At 43.8% G+C, this 22,133-nt stretch overlaps 1 protein-coding gene across 1 annotated transcript; it reads left to right on the forward strand.

Annotated features, from left to right (window-relative positions):
- Positions 1 to 645: 645 nt before the first annotated feature.
- On the forward strand, positions 646 to 20,933 carry nuak1b (NUAK family, SNF1-like kinase, 1b). Its single transcript, XM_073471591.1, has 7 exons — positions 646 to 1,906; positions 7,283 to 7,403; positions 12,046 to 12,197; positions 13,357 to 13,422; positions 13,780 to 13,899; positions 15,542 to 15,674; positions 16,490 to 20,933. The coding sequence occupies exons 1-7, from the start codon at positions 1,601 to 1,603 to the stop codon at positions 17,581 to 17,583; spliced, it is 1,992 nt and encodes a 663-aa protein (XP_073327692.1). The 5' UTR covers positions 646 to 1,600; the 3' UTR covers positions 17,584 to 20,933.
- The last annotated feature ends 1,200 nt before the right edge of the window (positions 20,934 to 22,133 follow it).

The following is a 22,133-nucleotide window of genomic DNA, read 5'->3' on the forward strand; positions in this document are numbered from 1 at the left end:
TAATGAGGTAATAATACAAACTCAGATTTTTTCCCCCTATAACTGAATAGACAGGCTATTCTAAGAGGAAAAAAAATTCCCAAGAACACTGTTTGAACCTAGAAAGGTGGCAGGGTCCGCCACATATAAACAAAGCAAAACAGAATGAAACTGTGTTGTCATCTAAGGTCAGTTTGTTTATTCAGTTTATTCAGTCATGAAAAAGAAGAGTTTGTTTATTTAGTTTGTCAATGAAGATCTTTCTCTTCTGATTACATTTCTTCCCCAAAACTAGTCTAGTCATTATGCAGAATGACCCATTTTAGAATAGAGAGGTGTAGTTTAGTAGTCCTAAAACCTGGAAACCTGGATGGGAGAGGGGGGGGGAGAGAGACAGAGGGAGAGAGAGAAAGTGGGAGAGAGAGAGGGAGAGAGAGGGAGGAGGGAGAGGGAGACAGAGAGAGGGAGAGGGAGAGAAGGACAGAGATGGAGAGATGGAGGGGATAGAGGGAGGCACCTCCTGCACACGCTACGCCCCTGATCAGCAGCAGTCACACTGTACGAGAGATGAGAGAGACGGGGGGAAGAGAGCACAAAGAGAGAAGGCAGGAGGAAAGGACAGGGAAGGAGGAGGTCTGCGTAAACTCCGCCTCCGATCTCGGATCCTCTCGCAATCCTTATTCACAGCCTCTCACGTTGAGGATAGAGAGAGAAAGGGGAGAAACAAGAAGAAGGGCACACGAAGAAGAAAGAAGACGAAGAAGCAGAAGAAGAAGAAGGGGAGCAGCGAACCGACCATGGCAATATCCAAAACGTCTCAGCTTGAGATAGAGTCCGATCACAGCGCACCTCCACCGCCGTCGACCACTGCACGGAGCATGCAGTCGCACGACAGACCAGAGTCCAGATGAATGGGGAGCTGTACCTGGGCCGTGGACAAAATGAGGGTCATCTTCATCCTAAACGCCGGTTTCGTCGCAGCTTTCTCGCCTTTTAGATGTGAGTCGGTGATGTTGGCAGCGTTTAGGACGACTGAGAAGGTGAACGAGCCAGAATTAAGCACAGATAGATCATGCCAGGCAATTGAGGAGTAGTGAGGAGATCACACCGATTCATTTTAGTCTTTTTTTTATTTTTATTTTATTGGGATAGTGCTTGCACATATATTATAGCCAATACATCATCTTTAAAATCGGAGGTGTATTCAGCTCTCGGCATGCTGCCGGCTGTCTACATCTGAACACACATTTTAAACACAAAATTGGCACTAAAATACATTTGAATCCTGTGATGTATCAGGTAATTATAGAGCGATAATGTCCTTGTAGACTTTTTGTGCTTAATCCGTAGTAGATTGATTATATAGCGATAATAACATGAATAGGTAGGAGGAGACAGCTCTGTCCTTTTTGATCAAAGCCCATTGATCAACCAAGACAATCTGGAAATGTTAGTTTCCACATGTAATAATATGACCAGTAGGCTACGCGTTATTCCTTGTAATTTATTTATTTATTATTACTATTATTAGACCTATAAGTATTATATTATCGATTTGTTTTAGGTAGGTAGTTTGATATATTTAACAGTGGGGAGGTTGTTTGAACGCGTCCCTAGTGACATGGAAACTGCTTATTTATCGCCCCACCGGGGGGCAACCCGTCCCGCGGCCCAGAAGGGCCAAACCTCTGCGGGCAAACCGGCGGGGGGCGACCTCCACCCTCCACCTCCAGCTCCACAGCCATCCCTACTCGCCGGCAACTCACCCGAAGAGACCCCGGCGAGCAGCGATGGGCGGAGAAACTCCGGCGTGAAGAAACACCACCACAAGCATAACCTGAAACACCGCTACGAGCTGCTGGAGACGCTGGGAAGAGGCACCTATGGCAAAGTCAAGAAGGCCATTGAGCGGCACTCCGGAAGAGAGGTGAGCCACTGAGCAGCTGTAAACATCTGTCAGGGTGCTTTTTAGTGCAACGCTTCTTAGACGTGCATACATCTGTGCTACAAACAACACTGGTCCTCTAGCAGGCGCGTGCACGTCCTTCCCCCTGGGAATCCCCCCCCCCTCCAAAGGGCCCATGGGGCCAGGGAGCTGTGGCTGCACACGCCTTGTCCTATGCGGGGCCTCACGACCGGATGCTGGAGTGCAAATCCGGCTACTGACTGACTGATGTGACTTTAGTGATCCCAGCAAGCATCTCTGAAAACAGCTAACAGCCCCCCAGAGATAACACCAGGGCCCACTCACATTCTTGTGTAATGTTTAAGAGTTTTCACACCCTTTCGGTTTTGTTTTTACATTTGCACCACTTTCTCTTTCTTTCTAAAAAGAAAAAAAAAAGTTGTTGACTGTCTGTGCCATCATAAACAACCATCTGCTGTCATGACCGTGCAGACCAGCACATCTCTCTAAATAATTTCACGTGCATGTGGCAAAATTTGACCCCTGAGCCCCTTCTGGCAGGACATGAGGAACTTTCCATGCACTGCGAATGCCAGGGGGAAACTTTAGTATAGGTCAACAATGTCCCCCCCAATGGTTTCATAGCTCCTGGCAAATGCATGCTTGATAGGGGGACCGTAAACCCTCCGGCAGGGCTTACTCTCTCTTGGCCTGTCCCACTTGGCTCTTTGTCCTTTCGTCAGTATGTTTTCCGATTTATTATTACCATGGTAGCAGCTCTAATGTGAAGCCTTTTGCTTTCGCTAGCATTGGACATGAGTGAGTCTGATATACTGCTTCCCTAAGATAACTGGCTCAAGTAGTTAGTGTTGGGTAATTTACTGAAGGCTTATTTCACTGAATGAGGTCTACGTTTGTTTACATTTGTAGTGTCTCTCCAGCCATGCTTTAAAACAAATCCTGCTTGCACTGATGTTTAAAATGGCCTAAAGATGTTTAAGAAAGTGCATGATTATAGCCAAACTTTGCACACTGAGGCCATTTATTATGTACATCTAGCTAAAACTAATGCAGTCTGATAAATCCTACACAGAGAGGTGTTTCTGTTACCTCGCCTCACCTTACTGATATAGTTTTTGGACAGAATCATTTGTCAGCATACAATAATTCTTTGTAGGTCAAAACTCTGTAACCTGCTGCAAAGTCCTCAGCACAGCATTCAGACTTAAAATAGCATGTCAGTAAAGTATAGCACTTCCTTGCACCACTGTGGGAGTTTGTATATCTTAGGGAAATCCTTTGAGAATCAACGCCTCGGCACCAGCAGAAAACAGACAGACAGAGAGCATGACTGCCGGGCGGCCACCTCACGGGTCACGTGTGTCTGGCACTGCGTTGCTAGAGTGTACTTGACCTCTGACCCGAAGGTGGTCCCTTGTGTCCATATGGCAGATACAGCAGTGCGGTGAGACTGTTATGCAATCATCCTGACTCCCTGTACTTTTTCCTGTTTCGTTCCACGAACCAAATGAGAAGAGCAGAGAAAGCAAAGACTGAGGAAGTTTTGTGTGTACGCACACTTGTGGGACGAGCTGAAGGCACTTGAGGAAGATTGATTTGATGTGGGCACACTCAGTGTGTCAGCGAAAGTGGGACTGAGTGACTGTCTGCTTTAATCTGCAAAGCCATATGTTGCACTGCTTGGCGGCTCAGTGGAAACCCCACATTGATGGTGTGCAATTGATCATAGGAGCCATAGTTAGGATATGTGACACATGCAAAAGCCTGTGTGTTTGTGCACGCCTCTTGAAGATGTGTTTCATGTTTGTGTACTCGTGAGAAACAGACTGCGTGATATCTAAATGACTACAGTGAAAAGGTTGCGGTGACAGCAGAGCCTAAAATGGGCAGTGACACATGAAAGGCCATCCACAGCAGGAAATGAGATTGGAGGGGAAGGTTAATATCCTGTATGGGGGATCCATCACAGACAGGAGGGGGTGGTAAGTTAGCACAGAGACACAGGGAAGCCCACCACCATAACAAGAGAGGGACAGCCTTAGTTAACGGGGTTAGAGAGTCATATTAATATGAGCTTAAAGCACCAGATTACATCATCCCCCAACAATGGATTCACTGGAGAGGTACGTGAGAGGGGAAAACACGGACATTCCTCTGCTATATGTGGTGCCGCTGATGAGGTATTATGATTCCTGGCTGAGTTTGAGAATATAGTTCTCTGGAAAACTGACGGGCCTCTTCCTCCCACTCACTCTCTCTTTCTCCCCCCCCTAACTCTGAGTCAGACACACACACACACACTCGCCACAACAGATGATCATGATCTTTAGAAAAGGCAGGGAAGGGTGAACTTGTGATGAATACTTCATCTATTTTAATGGCCTGAGAAAACGCAGGAAGATGTCAGGCTCCAGTGAAGCAAAACATGGACTTTCACTTCAAACAAGCTGTGTGTTGCGAATGAGCAGGAGGGGGGTGGGTTAATGGGGCGGGGGTCCAGACGAGGCTGGCCCCATACCTGGCAGGGGCCGGCGTGGGCAGTAGTGCGATGCCTGTTTACTGTGAGTGACAGTAATAGGGATCCACTTAAGGACAAGCGTAGCTGTGTCAGCCAGCCAGGCCAGCTGGCAAGTGGCTGATCTGCAGTCCTGTTTAATGATCCACATCGGGGTCAGGGCAGGGGAACATGAGGAGATACACAAGAGATACCTGGCTTTGTCTCAAGCTCAGTCTGGGAGAGCTGGCTCATTCAGTGAGTTAGCATACAGTGTGGAATTAAGATCACGGCCGTTAAAGACTGATTATGACCCTGGCAGGAGAAAGTTTATTTGCCTGTGTGCGTGTTGCTTTTGTTGGTACTTTCTCAGTTGTTGCCTTAATTAATGAATTCCTGACATTAAGTCCAGGAAGGTGACTCATGCATTCTGAACACTGAAGTCAAAAATGTTCCTCACATTTTGGGGATCAGTGATAAAATGTTGATGAGTCTGATGAGGTAAGGGAAAACATCAGTGTTAAGACACAAACAACTTTGACCAATTATAGACGCAGCATGTGGACCCCCTGCACCCCATCTTGTTTATTATGGTATCATTTCTTTAAATTCTATGTAATCAAGGCAACGCTCTGGAAGGGAACTATTCCGGTTTGGGGTTATTTTTATTGATGTACACGGTAATTAGCTTGGCACTCGCTACTGCCTGTGGTTTCTGCTGCATGAAATAAAGCCGGGCTCCTCAGAATACTACCGCTCAGCAAGGAGAGGACAAAAGTTTAAACTAACAGAATTCAGAGCAAACAGACTCTATACCGGCCTGATCAAAGCCAACCCAGGACTCAATCCAGAATGTTTAGGCTACAATTATAGTGACATGTGCTAGACTGTGTACTCTCGATTGGTTTATTTGGAGGAGGCCGCTAACCTCTCATTTAAGGAGTGCAAGGCTAGAGGTTTGAATGTATCCAGTTGCGGCGGACTCGTACCCCGGTGGCATTGTCATGACAGTGAAAAATCCTTCAAATCAAGTGGAGTTGTTGACTGTTCAACCTCCTACAGCAGGCCCGTTGGCAAGGCAAGTAGAGTGAATCACTTCCTCGACTCCTGCCCATTCCACTGATCCCTCCATAAAACTCCCAGCAGGCCAGCTTTTGTGAAAAGTAGGCCATTAGCTGGTAATCAGAATGACTAAAAATAAGAGAGCGGGTAGTGATTTAATGACTTCTCAAGGAGTTTTTGACATGGAAGGAAACAGGGCTGTGAAGGTGAATGCTGACATCTGATTTATGGAGGAGCACACTGACCTCTGTGCCTCCCTGCCCTTCCTTCAGGCACTATGAATATTTAACACCTTGCACACCTCTCTTTCAGGACTACTTCCAACAACTATTGCAACGATTAATCGATTCCTGGATAGAAAGAAAATGAATCGCTAAGTGTTTTAACAACCGATTAATCGTTTCAGTCATTGCTCAAGCAAAAATGTTAAACATTTCCTGGTTCCAGCATCTTAATTCTGAGGATTTGCTGGTTTTCTTTGACATTTTTGATAATAATTTATGAATTAGTCTCGGTTGGTTTGACAACAAAAGCTATTTAAAAGACATCACTTTTAACTCTGGGAAACTGTGATAAGCATTTTTCACAATTTTTGACTAAATGATTAATCAATTAATCGTGAAAATAATTGGCAGAGTAAATGATAATTAAAATAATTTAGTCGCAGCCCACTTGAGATAAAATCTCCGACTCATTCAGTGTCCAAAGGGATGAAGCCTACTGACTTCGGTTATTCCTAGCCACCACCATGTGGTTCACATTTGTGGTTTTGAGAGAAATATCTCCACAACTATTCAATGGATTGGAAATGTAGTACAGATATTCATCGCCCCAACTAGATGAACTGCAGAAACTTTGAACTTTTCCTCTGGTGCAATCATCAGACCAACATGTAACACTTTTTATTACTTTTATGGCTAAACATCTGCAAATCTTATGACATTCCCATCAGCCACAGCTGCATGCAAGACGCTAAACTAAGATGATAAATATAAACCTGCAACCATGAACATTGTCATTATAAGCATGATAGCAGCGCTGTGTACTAGCTATAAAATCTGTGTTTTTTAACAGCAGCTGCTTCCAGACAGTTGCCATGGAAACCCCCTGTTTCCACATGTGAATCTGACTTCTGATCTCTCTGCTAGAGACGGGCTGGGGGCGCAGATAAGAAACCCAGCCCAAACACTGACTAATACCTGGTTAAATGTAGGCCCAGGCCCTGAAGGAGTCAAAGCAAGCCTCCATTATGGCACCACGTGTCAGGTTGTTTTCCTCAAAGAGAGCACAAAGAGAGCCCCGTCATTTTAGTTCATACAGAAAAGAGGTGGAGTAAATTACACAGTGTGAGACAGAGATGACACCACCTCCACCTCCTTGAGTCATCTGGCTGTCATGTCGAAAAAAAGGCCTGGTGATGATGAGCTCAAAGGGTGATATAGAGGCCCTATAGAGCTCCTGAGAGGAGAGGTAAATGAGGTTGATGAAGTACACAGAGTTCATAAGGGAAAGATATGTAGCAATACAGACTGAGTTGGCTCACATGTTTTTCAGACAGGCAGACGTCACATGGTGTACAGTACAGAGACATGTCCTCTTTAAAGTTCACTGATAAGATAAAGAATGTGACTTAAATGTCTCGTCCTTTAGTCTTCTTTGGTCAAGTCCCTTTCCAAGTTATATCAACATTTCTATGCCTTTAGTTTAAGTTGGGGAAAATGTGTTTCAATTACTTTCAAGGCTTCAGTTACTTTAAAAATCTTATATTTTATGTTCCTATATGTCATCTGATCAAGGCGTCTTCTGTCCTCTGCTTCCAGGTGGCTATCAAGTCAATTCGGAAGGAGAAGATCAAGGATGAGCAGGACATGGTTCACATCCGCAGAGAGATTGAGATCATGTCATCCCTCCGCCACCCACACATCATTTCTATATATGAAGGTGAGAGTGATACACGCTCGTTTGACTTGAGCACACATAAACAAAAACACACATGTCCAAAATTCACCCCTCCCTCAGCTCATTCAGCACTTGTGGCAGAGCTGCAGGATTGTCGTGTTATGACATGCAGATGTCATAATAAGACCTGGACTACAGCTCTGGGATGTTATTCATCTTCTCTGCTCCGTCTGGCTGCCTGGGCCAGTAAAAGTTTGGATGGCTTTGACGGTGTGCATCTGGACCTCTCTGAATGCGTGTGTGTGTGCGCACATGTGTATGTGTTGAAAGTTTGTGTGTGTAAGAGCGGTGGTATTCTAAGGGATTGCCTCTCCCACATCTAAGAGGTCTCATCTCTTGTCTTCTCTGGTCTTGATCTCAGGGCCAGACATCTGCTGATGCTTAGAGACAACTGCAGCTGGGACCCAGACTGTACTTGTGCGTGTGTGTGTCTTTGCATATGAGCCTGTGTGCATGGTTTTGTGTGTTTAGCTAGGGAGACACTGGATTGACCCCAGTCACCCGGGCCTGCACCCTGTCTGACTCTGGTCCAGTGCTATGCAGAGGGAGGAAAGGCCTTAAGCCTTCCCTGGAGCAACGTCAACATATATCTACCCCAGGAAGCAACTCTCTAAATATCAAAGCCTTCAAGTCAGGCTTAAATGGCTCACTTATTTACTCTTTGGGACCTCCTTTTTTCATATGAATCCTTTTGAATGACCTCAACCTCACTGAAAGAAAACATAGATTAGAATTAATGGTAAGTCTAAAGGTTGAACAATTCCCATTGAATTCTTTCAACATATTGCTCGCAATTAATCATCCCTTATAATGTCGTCTGGGCCTATGTGCAGGCAATTAAAGTCACAAGGCGCTGCAGTGTGAGTCGGTTTCATATGATTTGTGGCTCGTGACTATTTTTATGCCTGTGTCAACAAAGCAACAGTTTCTATGACCTTTTCAGGATAGCTGCCCTGGCACAATAGCAGCCGGTTGTGTGCCACTGCCCAGACTGGTCCGTCGGCCTCAGAGTCCGCAGGTTGTTATCAACAATATGTGACAAACATCACTATTTGTCATGGGAACGTGCCAGCAGTCAGCTGGAGGGCTGAAGTGCAGCCGAGTTTTATGTGTTTTGCAGGAGAATGATTAAAAGAACACCACACTTTATAAACTCCAAGAAGGCCGTATGGTGTTCTAATGTGTGCCGCCGCAACACCACCGAACTCCGCCAGACTCGTTGCTCTCGCTCTCGCTCTCCTCAAACCCAGCGTTTACTGTTGTGGCCTGGCCTCCACCCAGCCTCGCTTTAGAGACATATAGGAGGCCCCAAGATTTGTGTATCCGGCAACACCCTCTTCAACAGCCCCTGCTAACTGCCTTGTGTGAAGCAAAGCTGAACCAGATGCGTGTGTGAAGATGGATTTGTACCACTCCCTCACATTCTGCATCCATCAGCATGCTGTGCGGGGATTTTGCTCTCCGCTCCTCAGGCATAACTAAGTACCCCAGTGCCCCCCTTTTTAAACAAACAGTTAACCCCGAAGAATGCTGTAAATGCAAAAACTGACTTAAATGTTAGCAGCATGTATGTGTATTCTATGTAGCAACCAGTGTAGTGAAGGCATGGTTTGACATTCTTGAATACCTTCTTTGAAAAGTTAGATGAGAAGATAGACACCGCTCTTGTGTGTGTGTGCAATGAATATGACACTACAACCAGCACCGCACTGTACAGATATAGTGTGCGTAGAAAGCAAGTATATTACCCAGATTATCAAACTATTTCTTTATGAGCAAAAAGGGAAATAAGAAGGCGATCTAACTTTAGAACAGACATAAAACCATAAACCCTGCTGTGAGCCATAATTATTATGGCATTCATTATCCTGCATTCTTAAAAAGTGACATAAGCCTAGATATTTCTTTAAACTGGAGATATTTTGTTGTGGAAGCAAGAAAGCAGCAAAGAAGTTGTTGTGGCATCAGTAAAGGCAGACAGTAAGGCAGTATTAAAACATCTAAACCAAACCAAACTATTGTCTATCAATAGCATAGTAATAGCGCATTGTAATTCAGTAATATAGTCAATAGAATAGTTACTAACAGTATTTCACCACTCCTCTGGAGGGCTGCAACTAACAATCATTTTCAAAAATCTGGAAAATGCTCATCACAGTTTTCCACAGCCCATAGTGGTGTCTTCAAATTGCATCTTTTGTCCAATGACTCATCATTTATTATCAGAAATGACAAAGAAAGGTGTGCTGCCTACATTTAAGAAGCTGGAACCATCCTCAAGGATCAAAATAGTTTGTGATTAAAGGTGTGCTATGTAGTTTTGGGGAAGAAATTTTAATCATAAGATCTAATAAATCTAATCTAATAAAGAAATTCTTTAATTTTCATGACTAAATAAACAGTTTTCAAAGGACAACACAATTTTATACAGTTTTAATGACTAATATCTACCTTTGTGACTTCAAACAGTGTTCTGGTGAACTTTTTCTCCCTTGAGGACTTATTTATTCAGTTATGGGGAAAATAATTTGTTTTTGTTTGTATTATTACCTTATTTATATCTTAAATATTATGATTGAGTTTGAATTTTGCTTCCAAAACTGCATAGTGCACCTTTAATTTTCTTTTAATGGACTAGTTGCAGCTCCATTGTTCTATATCACATTTTGTAACATTTCTCTTCTTCCTGCCAACTACGCAAGCTTGCAACAGTGGTCCATCATCAGTGCAGGCATTTGGACAATAGGTGCTAATTAGTCAGATGTGAGGGCTTGACCTGTGAACAAAAGCCCAATGAGTGACAGCGAGGCTGTAGTGGTGGCTGGCGTACCCAACGGGCTGTAACAAACCCGAGTTATGTAAGCCAGGTAATTACTTCACCACCAGGGGTCAAAGGTAAAAGGGAGTGCAAGCTGAGAATTGGCTCTCCAAGCACAACCCTGGACGGATCACTGTGAAAGTCACCCCAGGTCACAACTCTGTCCACCAATCAGAGGGCTGGATCTGCTCTGCCCACGCGGGTGCTTGGCTTACATCCCCGTCTGTTACTTCAAGAGCAGACGGACAGTCACAATCAGGGAGCATTACCATCACTCAACGACTGTGTGTTTTTGTAGAGGATTATATCTTTAAAAGGACCCTGGGAGGAGGGTGAGGAAAGTAGTGTGACAAACTATGAAGGTGCTCACTCAAGGGTGCAGAAAGCAGAGGCCCTCACCCCCGGTGACCCTGCTGTGTGGGAAAATCCACCCACACAATACGGAGCAACATGGCTGACTGTGTTGTTGTCATCTCCTCAGTATTCCCTCTGTCCTCCTTCTCTCTCTGCCATAACCATTTTCATTCCCTTCATGCCAAGGCGCTGGGAGAGATGTAAGATGCCAAGTTGAAATTATACACCAGGAGGCTGAATACTGACACAGAATGATATGTTTGGTGACTGCAGTTGGATGGTAATACAACTGCAATAACATTACTTTCTCCAGTCACCAGATGTGTTATAGGTCACCATTTTCACTTAAAACAAGAAGGCAATCCAGGCACTTCAAATATAAGGAAATCCTACAAACATGGAAGGGATTATTAAAGTCTTGTAGTGGTTAAATTGTTAAAAAAGCAACATGTTTTGACCACCGTAGGTCTTTATCAGGGCTTTGAAGACAAACAACATGGGCGTGGTCTCACCTGTTTAGCAGCAATAGGCAATGGGAGATAATCACATGACCCTGATAATAACATGACAGGTGAAATAATTGGAAAACAATTAAAAAGCAGAGATGAGATTGCAGGTTATTAGAAATATTTACATTATAATAATAATAATAAGGAGAGGAGGAAAGGGGGCAGAGCCTTTACAGAAAAAGATACAGACAACATGATATTGTGACTTCCATTTTTATTCACACACAGAAAAACACGACGGACAGTTGAGTTTTAACAATTATCTTAGAATAAAAATGGGATGCTCTTACCCGTGTTGAGTCATGAATTACTAATAAGTAATGCATTATTAAGAGCCCAAGTAGGCTGTGAGAAGAGGAAGTTGCACCCTGTTGCCATAACAAACTGTTGTACAATGCAATTCATGCAATATTTTTCCAATCAGATGGACTCTGGTGTGGTGGTTAAGAATGTGGGAGTGTGTTGTGAAATGTGTCGACGTGATGTGAAGTTTAAGCGTGACGTGTCAAGGGCATCGCTTGACACTACGTTGTGCCCTCTTTTTCTGTGAAGCTAACTCTCCTTGACTTGGTTCCTGCTTTCTCTCTGTTTTCGCTGTGCTCCCCTCGCTCTGGTCTCTGAGGAGTGGGCTTGATTGAGTTAACAGCCCCTCCCTGCAATGTTGTATAGGAGCCAGACACATAAGGTGGGGTTTGGGTGATGTAACCCTGCGAGAAGTGTAGAGATGTAATATGCTCCTCTGGAATTTTGACTCCTGCTCCAAAACTGAAGGGGGGGTGGACTGTTTTGCTCGTTTTTTTGCATAACAGTGTCCATTTGTGATTTTAACATGACAGAATGAACCTGGATTGACCTTATAAGGTGTCCTCCCGTCTCTCTTGCTGTCATGTTTTCCTGAAAAATGATATTAATGGACTCCAATTGTTTTCTTATCGTTTTTCAGTGTTTGAGAACAAGGACAAGATCGTGATTGTGATGGAGTACGCCAGCAAGGGCGAGCTGTATGACTACATCAGCGAGCGCCGGCGCCTGAGCGAGCGCGAGACGCGACACTTCTTCAGACAGATAGTCTCCGCCGTGCACCACTGCCATAAGGTGAGAAAACCCGTACCATATTGATGCGCATTCATTTTTTTGGTCACCTTAAATCCCTCTTTGTCTCTCTCACACACCCACACCCAGATTTTGTTTTCCAAGCCGAAGCATGCTCTTTGTAACATTAACCATGCACCTCCAAAGTCAGCCTTCTAGCCAGTTAATCTGCAGGCCCTACACAGTATGCTTTTCTTGGCGTGCTGGTTTCAGGGAGTCATCTGTTTCTGAGTGAAGATGAAACACAGGCCAGTTTAATTCAAGCTTACGCTCCGATTACAGCGCACCAAACAGGCTCTGCATTAATTCTGTCCTCATCTGTTGACACGCTGATGGATGTCCCGAGATACCCCCGGAGCTTTTCCCCAGAGATTCAGCCCCGACCACACCCACTTCAACCCATGTTCCACACCTCACTAACTCCCTTCAAAACCCCCAAGGTCCCAGTACTTGTTTGGATGGGCTCCCCTCTTGTCATGCTCATCCCAGCTGGAGATAGAGATGATGTCATGATGCCTCGGATAGGATAGTCCCAGACAGCCATGAATGATGAATCATCACTACCAAGCACAACCTCCCGCCGGGTGGGGTGGTGTGAGTCATTGACACAACAAGCAAGCAAACATTTCTTCCTTGTATCCACCAATCAGGGTCATGCGAACATGAGCTTCCTGCCAAGCAGTAACCAATGAGCGATGCAATGGAGAACGCAACCCTCTAGGTGGGGGGTTGATGGGTGAAGTCACTCCTCCACATCTAGGCTGGGTTCTGTCTGTCTGCATACCACATGTTAATTCCAGGTTGTTTTTTTTAAAAACTCAAGCATTAACAGCAAAGTTGTTTTTTAATCCTGAGATGTTGTGAGAACATCATTCATACAAGCTGGTAATTACAGGCTCATGTTTATTTGACACATGTGAGTCGGTTTGAAAAGGAAAAACGCAGCAGATGTCAGCATAAAGACCCCAGAGGGGACAAGACCAATTAAAGAGTACTAGACCAACAGGCTGCATTGATTTCCCCCGAGAGCCGAGAGCTAGCTTTGTCGGAGTAAATCATCTCTTAATACAATGGACTGATTATTACTTGGATAGATCTCTCATGAATAACGCATAGATAGATGAACCAATCATTACTTTGTTTTTTTCTGATTGTCTTTCAGAATGGAGTGGTGCACAGGGATCTGAAACTGGAAAATGTGCTACTGGATGAAAACTGTAATATTAAGGTAAGTTTGCTCCTTGATTTGTGCTGCAGGACTATGACAAGTTAATTCAAATGATCTTTTTGATTAATGCAGAGCTGCAACAAATAGTTTGATCAATCAATTAGTCACTAACCCTAACCGTAGTTTGATAATCCATTAATCTTTTCAGTCATTTTTCAAGCGAAATGTTGAATACTGCTTGTTCCAGCTTTTCTTTCTTTTTTCTTTCTTTCTTTCTTTGTCATTTATGTTAGTAAATATTGGTTTTGGACTGTTGGTTGGACAAAAGAAATCATTTGAAGACGTCACTTTCGGCTCTAGGAAATCCCAGAGCATTTTTCCCCTCTTTTGTTGACATTTTCACCCTTGTTTCCACAGATTGCTGACTTCGGGCTGTCCAACCTCTACCATAAGGACAAGCTTTTGCAAACCTTCTGCGGCAGCCCGCTCTACGCTTCACCAGAGATCGTCAATGGGAGACCGTACCGTGGCCCAGAGGTGAGACCCAGTGAACCAGAACATGACAATGACCAAAACCACAGCTGTTTGTGTGTGAACTTAATATTCAGGACATGATTTCCTTTTTATGCTTCCATCATCATCATTATTGTCCTCCTTGGCTGTTAAATGTGGTGTGAAGTTCTTTTAATCATTATTATCTCACCAATGATTATCATCATCACATAGGCCATACACAAAGAGGTGGATAGGCTTTATTTTTTGTCTCTTTGATGGGATTACTATTAGTCTCCAGTCAAAGGGAGGTCTCACTTGCAGCTCCCCAGTAGGTCCACAGATACCGTCTGCATCCCTCCCCTTCCTACAGTGCCTTGGTCCCTTTGAAGTGAGGAACTGGAGGATAGTTTTCGCTCACTTTCTCATCATCTTAATGGGATCGGAATGAGCTCCAAAACCTCAAAAAGACGCTTACGGTCAAAGTCGAATAGTTTTGGTGAAACAAAGAGTGAAAATGTCTCCCCGAAGCCGCATATCTGGCAATTCCAGAGTCATTGTGAAGGGCGTTGTCTTTAAAATTGCATAAGTTACACAAAACAAAGCAACAGCGGGAGGAAAAAACTCGCATTTTTAGATATTCAACTTCAACCGTTCAATTTAGCGTAATTCACTATAATTTACTCCAGAGTGCTAAAAACTACAGCAGTCCGATTGCAATCGAAATTACAGAACCTCGGTTGGGGTGAGGCCACAAATTACAGCAAACACAGGCAACGAAAATAGAACACAACAATAGTGCGTGCCCTGTCTCGCCCTTGGGAATGGACCAATGGCAACAGGAGAGTGAAACATTCTTGATGTGGGTCCAGATTCTTAGAGGAAGTACACCAGCTCCCTAACTGGCCCTATCTGATTTCCTCTTCCTAGACTATGTCTCAAAGCTTCAGCATACCGCCATCTGAAGCACATTCCTCAGGACATCTCATCCTCCCTTAACCACAGTCCACACACATCACATTTGACTCTTTGTCTCACAAACACACACTGAGACAGGTCATCCGTGTGTCTCCAGCGAGTCGTCAGGAGCCAGGATATCACTCTGCCATCTCTGCCGGACTCATTACCCTCTTCCATTCCCACCACTTCCCACGTGGCTCTGCACCTCCTCATGCCCCAGACACAAAGTCTTATGTAACCGCTTCCTTAGAAAGCCACATTGCATTAGGTTGGTGGTCAGAAAGTGCTTGCTTCTGCCTGACAGAGCAGGAGAGAGAAGGGGGTGAAAGAGAGGATTTATCTGTGTGGAAACAGGCCATTTCCCACCAGATTACTGGCATTTGTCATTACTTCTATTGGAGACGCACTGGAGAAGCGCTGCAGTGTCACAAGCTCTCTAACAGAGATGTCCTTGTGTGAAAAAAGTGATTGCGGTGCTTTTTAGTAAACTCAAGAGCAGAACTCAAAGGTCTGTACTGATGTTGAGCAGAGCTGGGCTCATTACACAGCTTTTATTTTAATGGCATGAATCACTAATCAAAACAGGACTGGAACAGGACGGCTGCATTTCCATTACATAACACCAGATCAAACACACCTCAACTTTTTGTTGTATTTACGCCTATCAAATGTCTCATTTAATGGCTGAATGAGCTGTTTTGTGACCATTTTTCTTTGTCGTCACCAGGTGGACAGCTGGGCTCTGGGGGTGCTGCTGTATACCCTGGTCTACGGGACCATGCCATTCGATGGAGGAGACCACAGGAACCTCATTCGCCAGATTAGCAACGGCGAGTACAAAGAACCCACTCAGTCTTCAGGTACTGCAGGACACTGTTTGTTTTTCTACTGTTTTAATACGCTTGATCCCAGTGCCCTTTATAAAACTATGTCATAAACTATACTTAGCAAATCTAGTTCAGCCGGACCACAAATAGAGCCCGAGAGGTACACCACTCATCGGAAAGTGAAACCATTGACCCCTGACTTTCTGTCTATAAATTGTAAAGGATTCACTTCTTTATGTAAACTCCAGAAAAATACTTGAGATGTGTCAGTGTACGCCTAGAAGAATCTGCCCAATCCGTTATGTATGGTGCTCAAGATCGAGATCAAGATCAGCTGAGCCACAAACTTTAAAATGTTTTATTTATCTAAAGTCTAATTGTTCAGATACTCAGTTTTATGGCAGGAACTGGAATGCAAAATTCAATTTGAAAAAGGTTTGTCTTTTATTGAGTTCTGAATGTAATTTAACGACAAAGACATTCATATGGTGTGAATTTAACTGGGGATGCATTACTGTGGTTTATAATGATCAATGGAGAAATAATCATTTGAACTATTTAGTGGCTAATACTTTTTGTAAGGATACAAAAGCACTGTGGTTGTTTTTCAAAGCCTTTAAATTGAATAAATGGAACTTATCTAAAAATCAAAAACAAAAGAAGGATGTCAGAAACAATTTTATTACCAATTATTCTATTGTTCCATGAAAACCCACATCAACCACAGCCAGTGTCACAGTGATGAATTAAGACAGCCTCGACCTCCAGTAGTCTGTTATAGCATGTATGTTATATTATTGAGTCATACGAGGTAGTTTACAGATTGTCCCTGTTCTGTTTCCTGCTAGATGCCCGTGGACTGATCCGCTGGATGCTGATGGTGAACCCTGAGCGCCGGGCCACAGTGGAGGACATAGCCAACCACTGGTGGGTAAACTGGGGCTGGAAGAACAGTGTGTGTGACTGCGAGACCCAACGCGATCATGGAGGCTCGCCCATGCTGGCCCGCTTCATCGACTGGCAGAACCGCACTGAGCCACGTGGTTCTGGAGCCAAAGCTGCAGCCATGCCCCAGCTGCTGCGCCAGAGGCCCAAAAAGTCCAAGAAGGAAAATGTGGAGGCGGGACAGACCCACTGTGGAGCAGAGGACAAGCCGGGTCTAAAGAGACCCAAGGGGATCCTGAAGACCAGGGTTACTGAGGAGCAGCAGTCTGCCAGTCTGGAAGAGGTGGAGTTGGGCCAGGTGGCGCTGCCTCAACAAGCCGAAGTTGGACAGGAAGCCTCGAGTCCAGATCGGGAGGAGGAGGAGCCGAGTCTAGGAGGAGGCTCGCCAGCTAAGATGGTGCCCTCTCTGCCCAAGAAAGGCATCTTGAAGAACAACCAACAGCGGGAATCAGGGTACTACTCCTCACCAGAGCGCAGCGAGTCCTCCGAGCTTTTAGGAGGTGCCAGTATGTCTCTGCTAGCGACCTCCCCACCGAAGAGAGTGATGGGGAGAAAGGGCATCTTGAAGCGAAACGGCAAGTACTCCACCTACAGCGGGCCTCCTTCAGCGGCAGCGGTGGCTGGAGTCCTTGGCGAGCCTCCACCTCCAACTGACTCTGGTCTGTCCCGCAGTCAGAGTCGGCCCTCCAGCATAGTCGGGGAGGACAGCTCGGTCCTGTCCCTGTCACCCACCTCCCTCAGTGGGGCTGAGTGGCATCCCTCAACCCCCCACCTCCGCCCGAACATCAGGGCCTGCGTCTCGGCTGAAAACCTGCTGCAGCTCGCCAACTTCAAGGGCTTCCAGGCTGCCCCGCCTCACCAGGGACCCAAGTTCAGCCGTGGCCCCAAAACGAAAGGCTCCCCGGGGGACAATGGCAGCTTCTCCTTGCTGGGGGACCTGGAGGACATGACTCAGGTGTACCAGCAAGCCCTGGACATCAGCAGCAACCTCACCTAACAGATGGGTGGCAGAGAGAGAAGAAGCTGATGGAATTGAACATGACTGTGTGTGTGTTTGTGTGTGTGCGTATGTGTGTGTGTACAGATGTCTATGGGTGGCTTTAACGACCAGTGTGTTACTGGGATACACCTTTTGGGAAGTTGTGGTTTTCCAAATGGGGATGAAATCTGGATGGAAATGATATGTCGACACACACATACACATACAGATGTACACACTTAGGTGCACTTCTCTGGCCGGAGGAAATTTAGTTAAGGTTTTGTGAACAAGAGAGAGAAGGAGCTGGCACGAGAGAATGCCACCCAGTCTGCTTTCCCGGCCCGCCCATAGACTTTGCTGTGTTCAACATGTTTACATATTCAGCAAGAAGGCAAGTTAGAATCACAAACGCAGCAACCAGAAACTGGTTGGCTCTCCTTGTACACCACCCATTTTGAGTTTGAGTTTACAAAAGCACCTTAAAACTCACACAGAGCACATGCTTTTGTGATCTTTACTTCCTTTAAAAAAAATTTAAAAAACGAAACAAACCAGGGTCTTGTTCCAAAAATAACTGACATTGCTGATTATTTATTAATGTTTTCGTAGCTTTTAGTTGTAACTGGTGGGCGCTGGCTGTTACTGGAAGAGTTCAAAGCTCCTTGTGTCCAACTCTTTGTGTGGATCTGACATATATAATTACTCAGTGATGAGAAACATATATATACTCAGCATATATAAGAATGTCTGCGCTTGTAAAACACGCAGGCAAATATACCTTCATAAAAGCGTATGTCCTATATATGTGTATGATACTAGGGAATATGTAGGAAGTGCCTTTTTTGATTCATAATAAAAATTATGTATGTCATTTCCTTAAAGTGGAGGGAAAAGCCAGGCCAACCTGTCACCAGTTGTGCTTTTTTTTAATGTTTGTGAATGTGGAGAAACCCAGGGCCTTCAGCACACAGCTGACTAGCTTTACTTGTTTTGAGGTTCAAAGGTTGATCTCAGACGGTCGAGATCAAACAGTCTCGTCTGCTCCCTCCCGTTCCTTCCACAAGTAGAATCACACACAGATATGCCAGGATCCACAGACCCCCCTCCTCTGTGTTCTTTGTCAGTGTTCAAGCCCATAGTTTGGTTTGTCAGCAGTTTAGGTGGCTTGGGTGAGCACAGATTTGCTGGCAGCACCCGAGGTCTGGAGGGACTCACCTAGTGGGACATTTAGTGAAGGGAGATGGCGCAGACACCATCTCACAGTCCTGGAATGTGCCTGGCTCTCTAAACCTCGGTTGTTTTCACATTTTCGAGGCTACCTGATAAAACAGGCTGTTTAGTGAGAGATTCAGTTGTTTTTTTTGTTTTTTGCCAAAGACGCGTAAGGTTTCCATTGTCAGACCAGTTAATATTTTACCCAAAGCTCTTCAAAAGAGCCAAGTAAGGTGGTTTGTTTTAGCCTGCTGATGACACAGCAAATTCCTCAGACAAAGGCTTGAGACGTGTTGGTGCTGGAGATCTCTATCTCAGCCCCAGCCCGACTCAGCACAGGTGGGAGCTGCGGTCCGTGCTCAGCCCTCCAGCTGTGTATACTAGTCCATTATGTCAACGAAGCACAATTAGCCAGCTATTGTTTTCATTTGACAGTAAGAGAGAGGCAGCGTGTCGAGATTTATAGCTAGAGGGAGAAGAAAAGAGTGTGAAAGAGTTGATGCATGAAAAGAAGCTGAGATTAGAGAGGACTTTCCTGCTGGAAAGGTCAAGGAGTTAGTTTTTTTGAAGGAATTGTAATGTAGATTAGTGAAAGTAAAGAAAGTGAGTAGAAAGAGTAGATGGAAAGTTTTTGTTGAATACCAAAGATGTGATGAAGCTTTGACATGATTCAGGGGAATGGATAGGTCAGGGACTAATAAGAGTCTTTTGGATTTAGGGAATCCCCATCGGTGAATGAAATCATCCCAACATTGGCTTTGCCTCATGTTTTGTTTTCTTTTTCTTTTTGAGTTTTTATTTGAGATGCTGGAGGCTGTTGATACAGCTTGTCTGGAGGGTCGGTCAGAGTGTGTCCTGTGTGTTTCTCTATGGCCTTTGAAAGTGTGTTGAACAGCAGCAGAAAAGTGGAAGAACGGTGACTGACATCATCCAAAATATCAAATGATGTGGATGGAAAACCATGCAGTAGATGACCCAGAGGAAATAGATCACATGTTGAATGTTTTCCTCTCGTGTGAAGGAAAGGTCCTGGGTATGGATTCAAATGAAAGACCCGTTGCGTATTATATTGCATTTTATTGCCTTTTGTATTGCATTTTATTGTCAACTGGATTTACAGTGAGAAAATTATACTATGTTAGTATTTTGTTTTATTATGCCTCTGTTTTTGATTTTCCAAAATATAAGAAACTTTATATTGCTTTATGTTATGGCAGAAAATACTTCCTTCCTTGAAGTATTAGAATTTCTCTCCAGAAACAGACACATTTGATCTGAAATTGGTGTAGTGTCAGCTTTCCCCTGTTTTGATACAAAGCCAAAAACAACCTCCAAATGGCAAAACCAACTCTTACAAATGAATTGAAACAGGGCAAAATGCAAGAGAATCTACTAATGTATCAACAGCTGACTCTATGAGAATTGCATTTCCACCTCTACCAAAGCAGGGGAGCTCCACACTGCTGGAACAACACCAGGAGAAAAAGGAAATAAAGCAATGGAAAGAATCTGATGATGAAACTTTAACGCTGCCAAACTGGAATAAGTGGTGCATATCTGTTAGTTAGCAGAAAGTCTAATCATAGGAAAACTTGACTGGATATTGTTATGACAATAATAATAAATTAGTATTATTATGTTATTTAAGTATTATTTTTCGTTATGGCTCAATACTATTGTTGGCTATCGCCACAGTTTTGGTTTTATTTGATTTTTTTTGTCTGTTGGTGATCCTGGACTGCCAAGGTGGATTAAGTTGTGTGCCTTTGGTATCTTTTATGAAATTTTTTTTTTTTTTTTTTTTTTTGATAATGAAAATTACTATCAATGTGTTTTTATACGTGTATTTATTGGTGATCAAGCCATTTAATTTGTTGTCAAAATACTCCCTGTTCATGCTTCGGCCTGCTTCGGACTGTGTGTGTTGTATTCAGACGGACCGCACACAAAAATATAACTCGTTTGTTACAAATAGAGTGGTATCATCTCATTGTGAATGCAGTGGCCAAGTGTGTGTTTTTTTAAAAGTGACAAAAATCAATAGCAGTTCCTGAATTCCTGTAAAATGTCTTAATTCATCCATCGGGGTGTATTTCTACTCAACACAATGCCTCTGTAGTACTGTATCAACTCAAATAAATGGATCTTGAAAGGTACATGTGTTTGTTTTTATGCTGTGTGTGGTCATTTTGAGTTTACAAACAGTCTCCCCACACTGTAATGAGTGGACAGGGAAAACCTAATAAATATAGACACAAAGTCTTCATTCACATTGCAGACACCCTCTGTCTCATTCACAAAATAGGCCAATAGGCCAAGATTGTTGTCTCTCAGACTATTAGTTTTTCTCACACGCGTTATTTTTTCCTTAAAGGGGCACTATGTAGTTTTGAAGAAGAAATTGAAGCTCAGAATTTTTATATTTACAATATTAAAGAGGTAATAATACAAACTCAGTTGTATTTATTGTTTCCCCTAACTGAATAAACAAGCTGTTCTCAGAGGAAAATAAGGTCCCCAGAACACTGTTTGAAGATAGAAAGGTGGCAGGGTCCGCCACATATAAACAAAGTAAAACAGTATGAAATTGAGTTGTCCTTTATGGTCAGTTTGTTTATTCAGTCATGAAAACAAAGAGAGTTTGTTTATTTAGTTGGTTTAAGCATAAACAAAAAAATCAGTTAATGAAGATCTTTGTCTTCTGATTAAAATGTCCTCCCCAAAACTACATAGTGCACCTTTAATGTGTTTATTAATGGGAAGATTATGAAACTTACCATCTGCACAAGTTATTTATGTTGGATCCAGTGGTGGAGTTGGATAAACAAATATTCCCAGAGATTAGACTGGGTCAGTACTACACAAACATTCATCACTCTTCTTACAGTAGGTGTAAAGCAAGCTATTACTGGATGTCCTAATTTCTTGTCTTTTTTAAGAACGTGTGACCCAAAAACCTACATGAATGCCTGAAGGAGGTCAGCAGCAGTGATCCACATTCGAAATCTGGTCCCTTTTCAACTTTCATTCTCACATAATGAATTAAATTAACTGACGAGGGCAAAAGGTTACCAAATGACGCAAGTACAGGTCCTTTTGACTCAGTTTGAAAGAATGGGTTAAAACCTCATGGCCTGCTCAGTCCGTCCAAAGCAGCACTACCAATGAGAATGGGACAGTTTTGGGAACTGAAATTAGCCAATGTTTCCACACAGCCTCAGCTTTAAATTAACTTGATGGATGTTAAAGTGATACTCCACCCAAAATCTATTTTAAAGGCATTTAAAAGTCGTTCCCTGCAGGCTTGAAAGGTGGCTGTAAAAATCTTGCAGTATTGTCCCTCACAGAGCGCGGCA

This window comes from Pagrus major, chromosome 8 (assembly GCF_040436345.1).
Source record: "Pagrus major chromosome 8, Pma_NU_1.0".
In the NCBI taxonomy this organism is placed as follows: domain Eukaryota; kingdom Metazoa; phylum Chordata; class Actinopteri; order Spariformes; family Sparidae; genus Pagrus; species Pagrus major.

Coding starts and splice junctions, on each gene's coding strand:
- nuak1b (XM_073471591.1), top strand. CDS start 1,601: ATGGAAACTGCTTATTTATCGCCCCACCGGGGGGCAACCCGTCCCGCG. Junction 7,404..12,045: donor CATCATTTCTATATATGAAG/GTGAGAGTGATA, acceptor ATCGTTTTTCAG/TGTTTGAGAACAAGGACAAG. Junction 13,423..13,779: donor ATGAAAACTGTAATATTAAG/GTAAGTTTGCTC, acceptor TTGTTTCCACAG/ATTGCTGACTTCGGGCTGTC.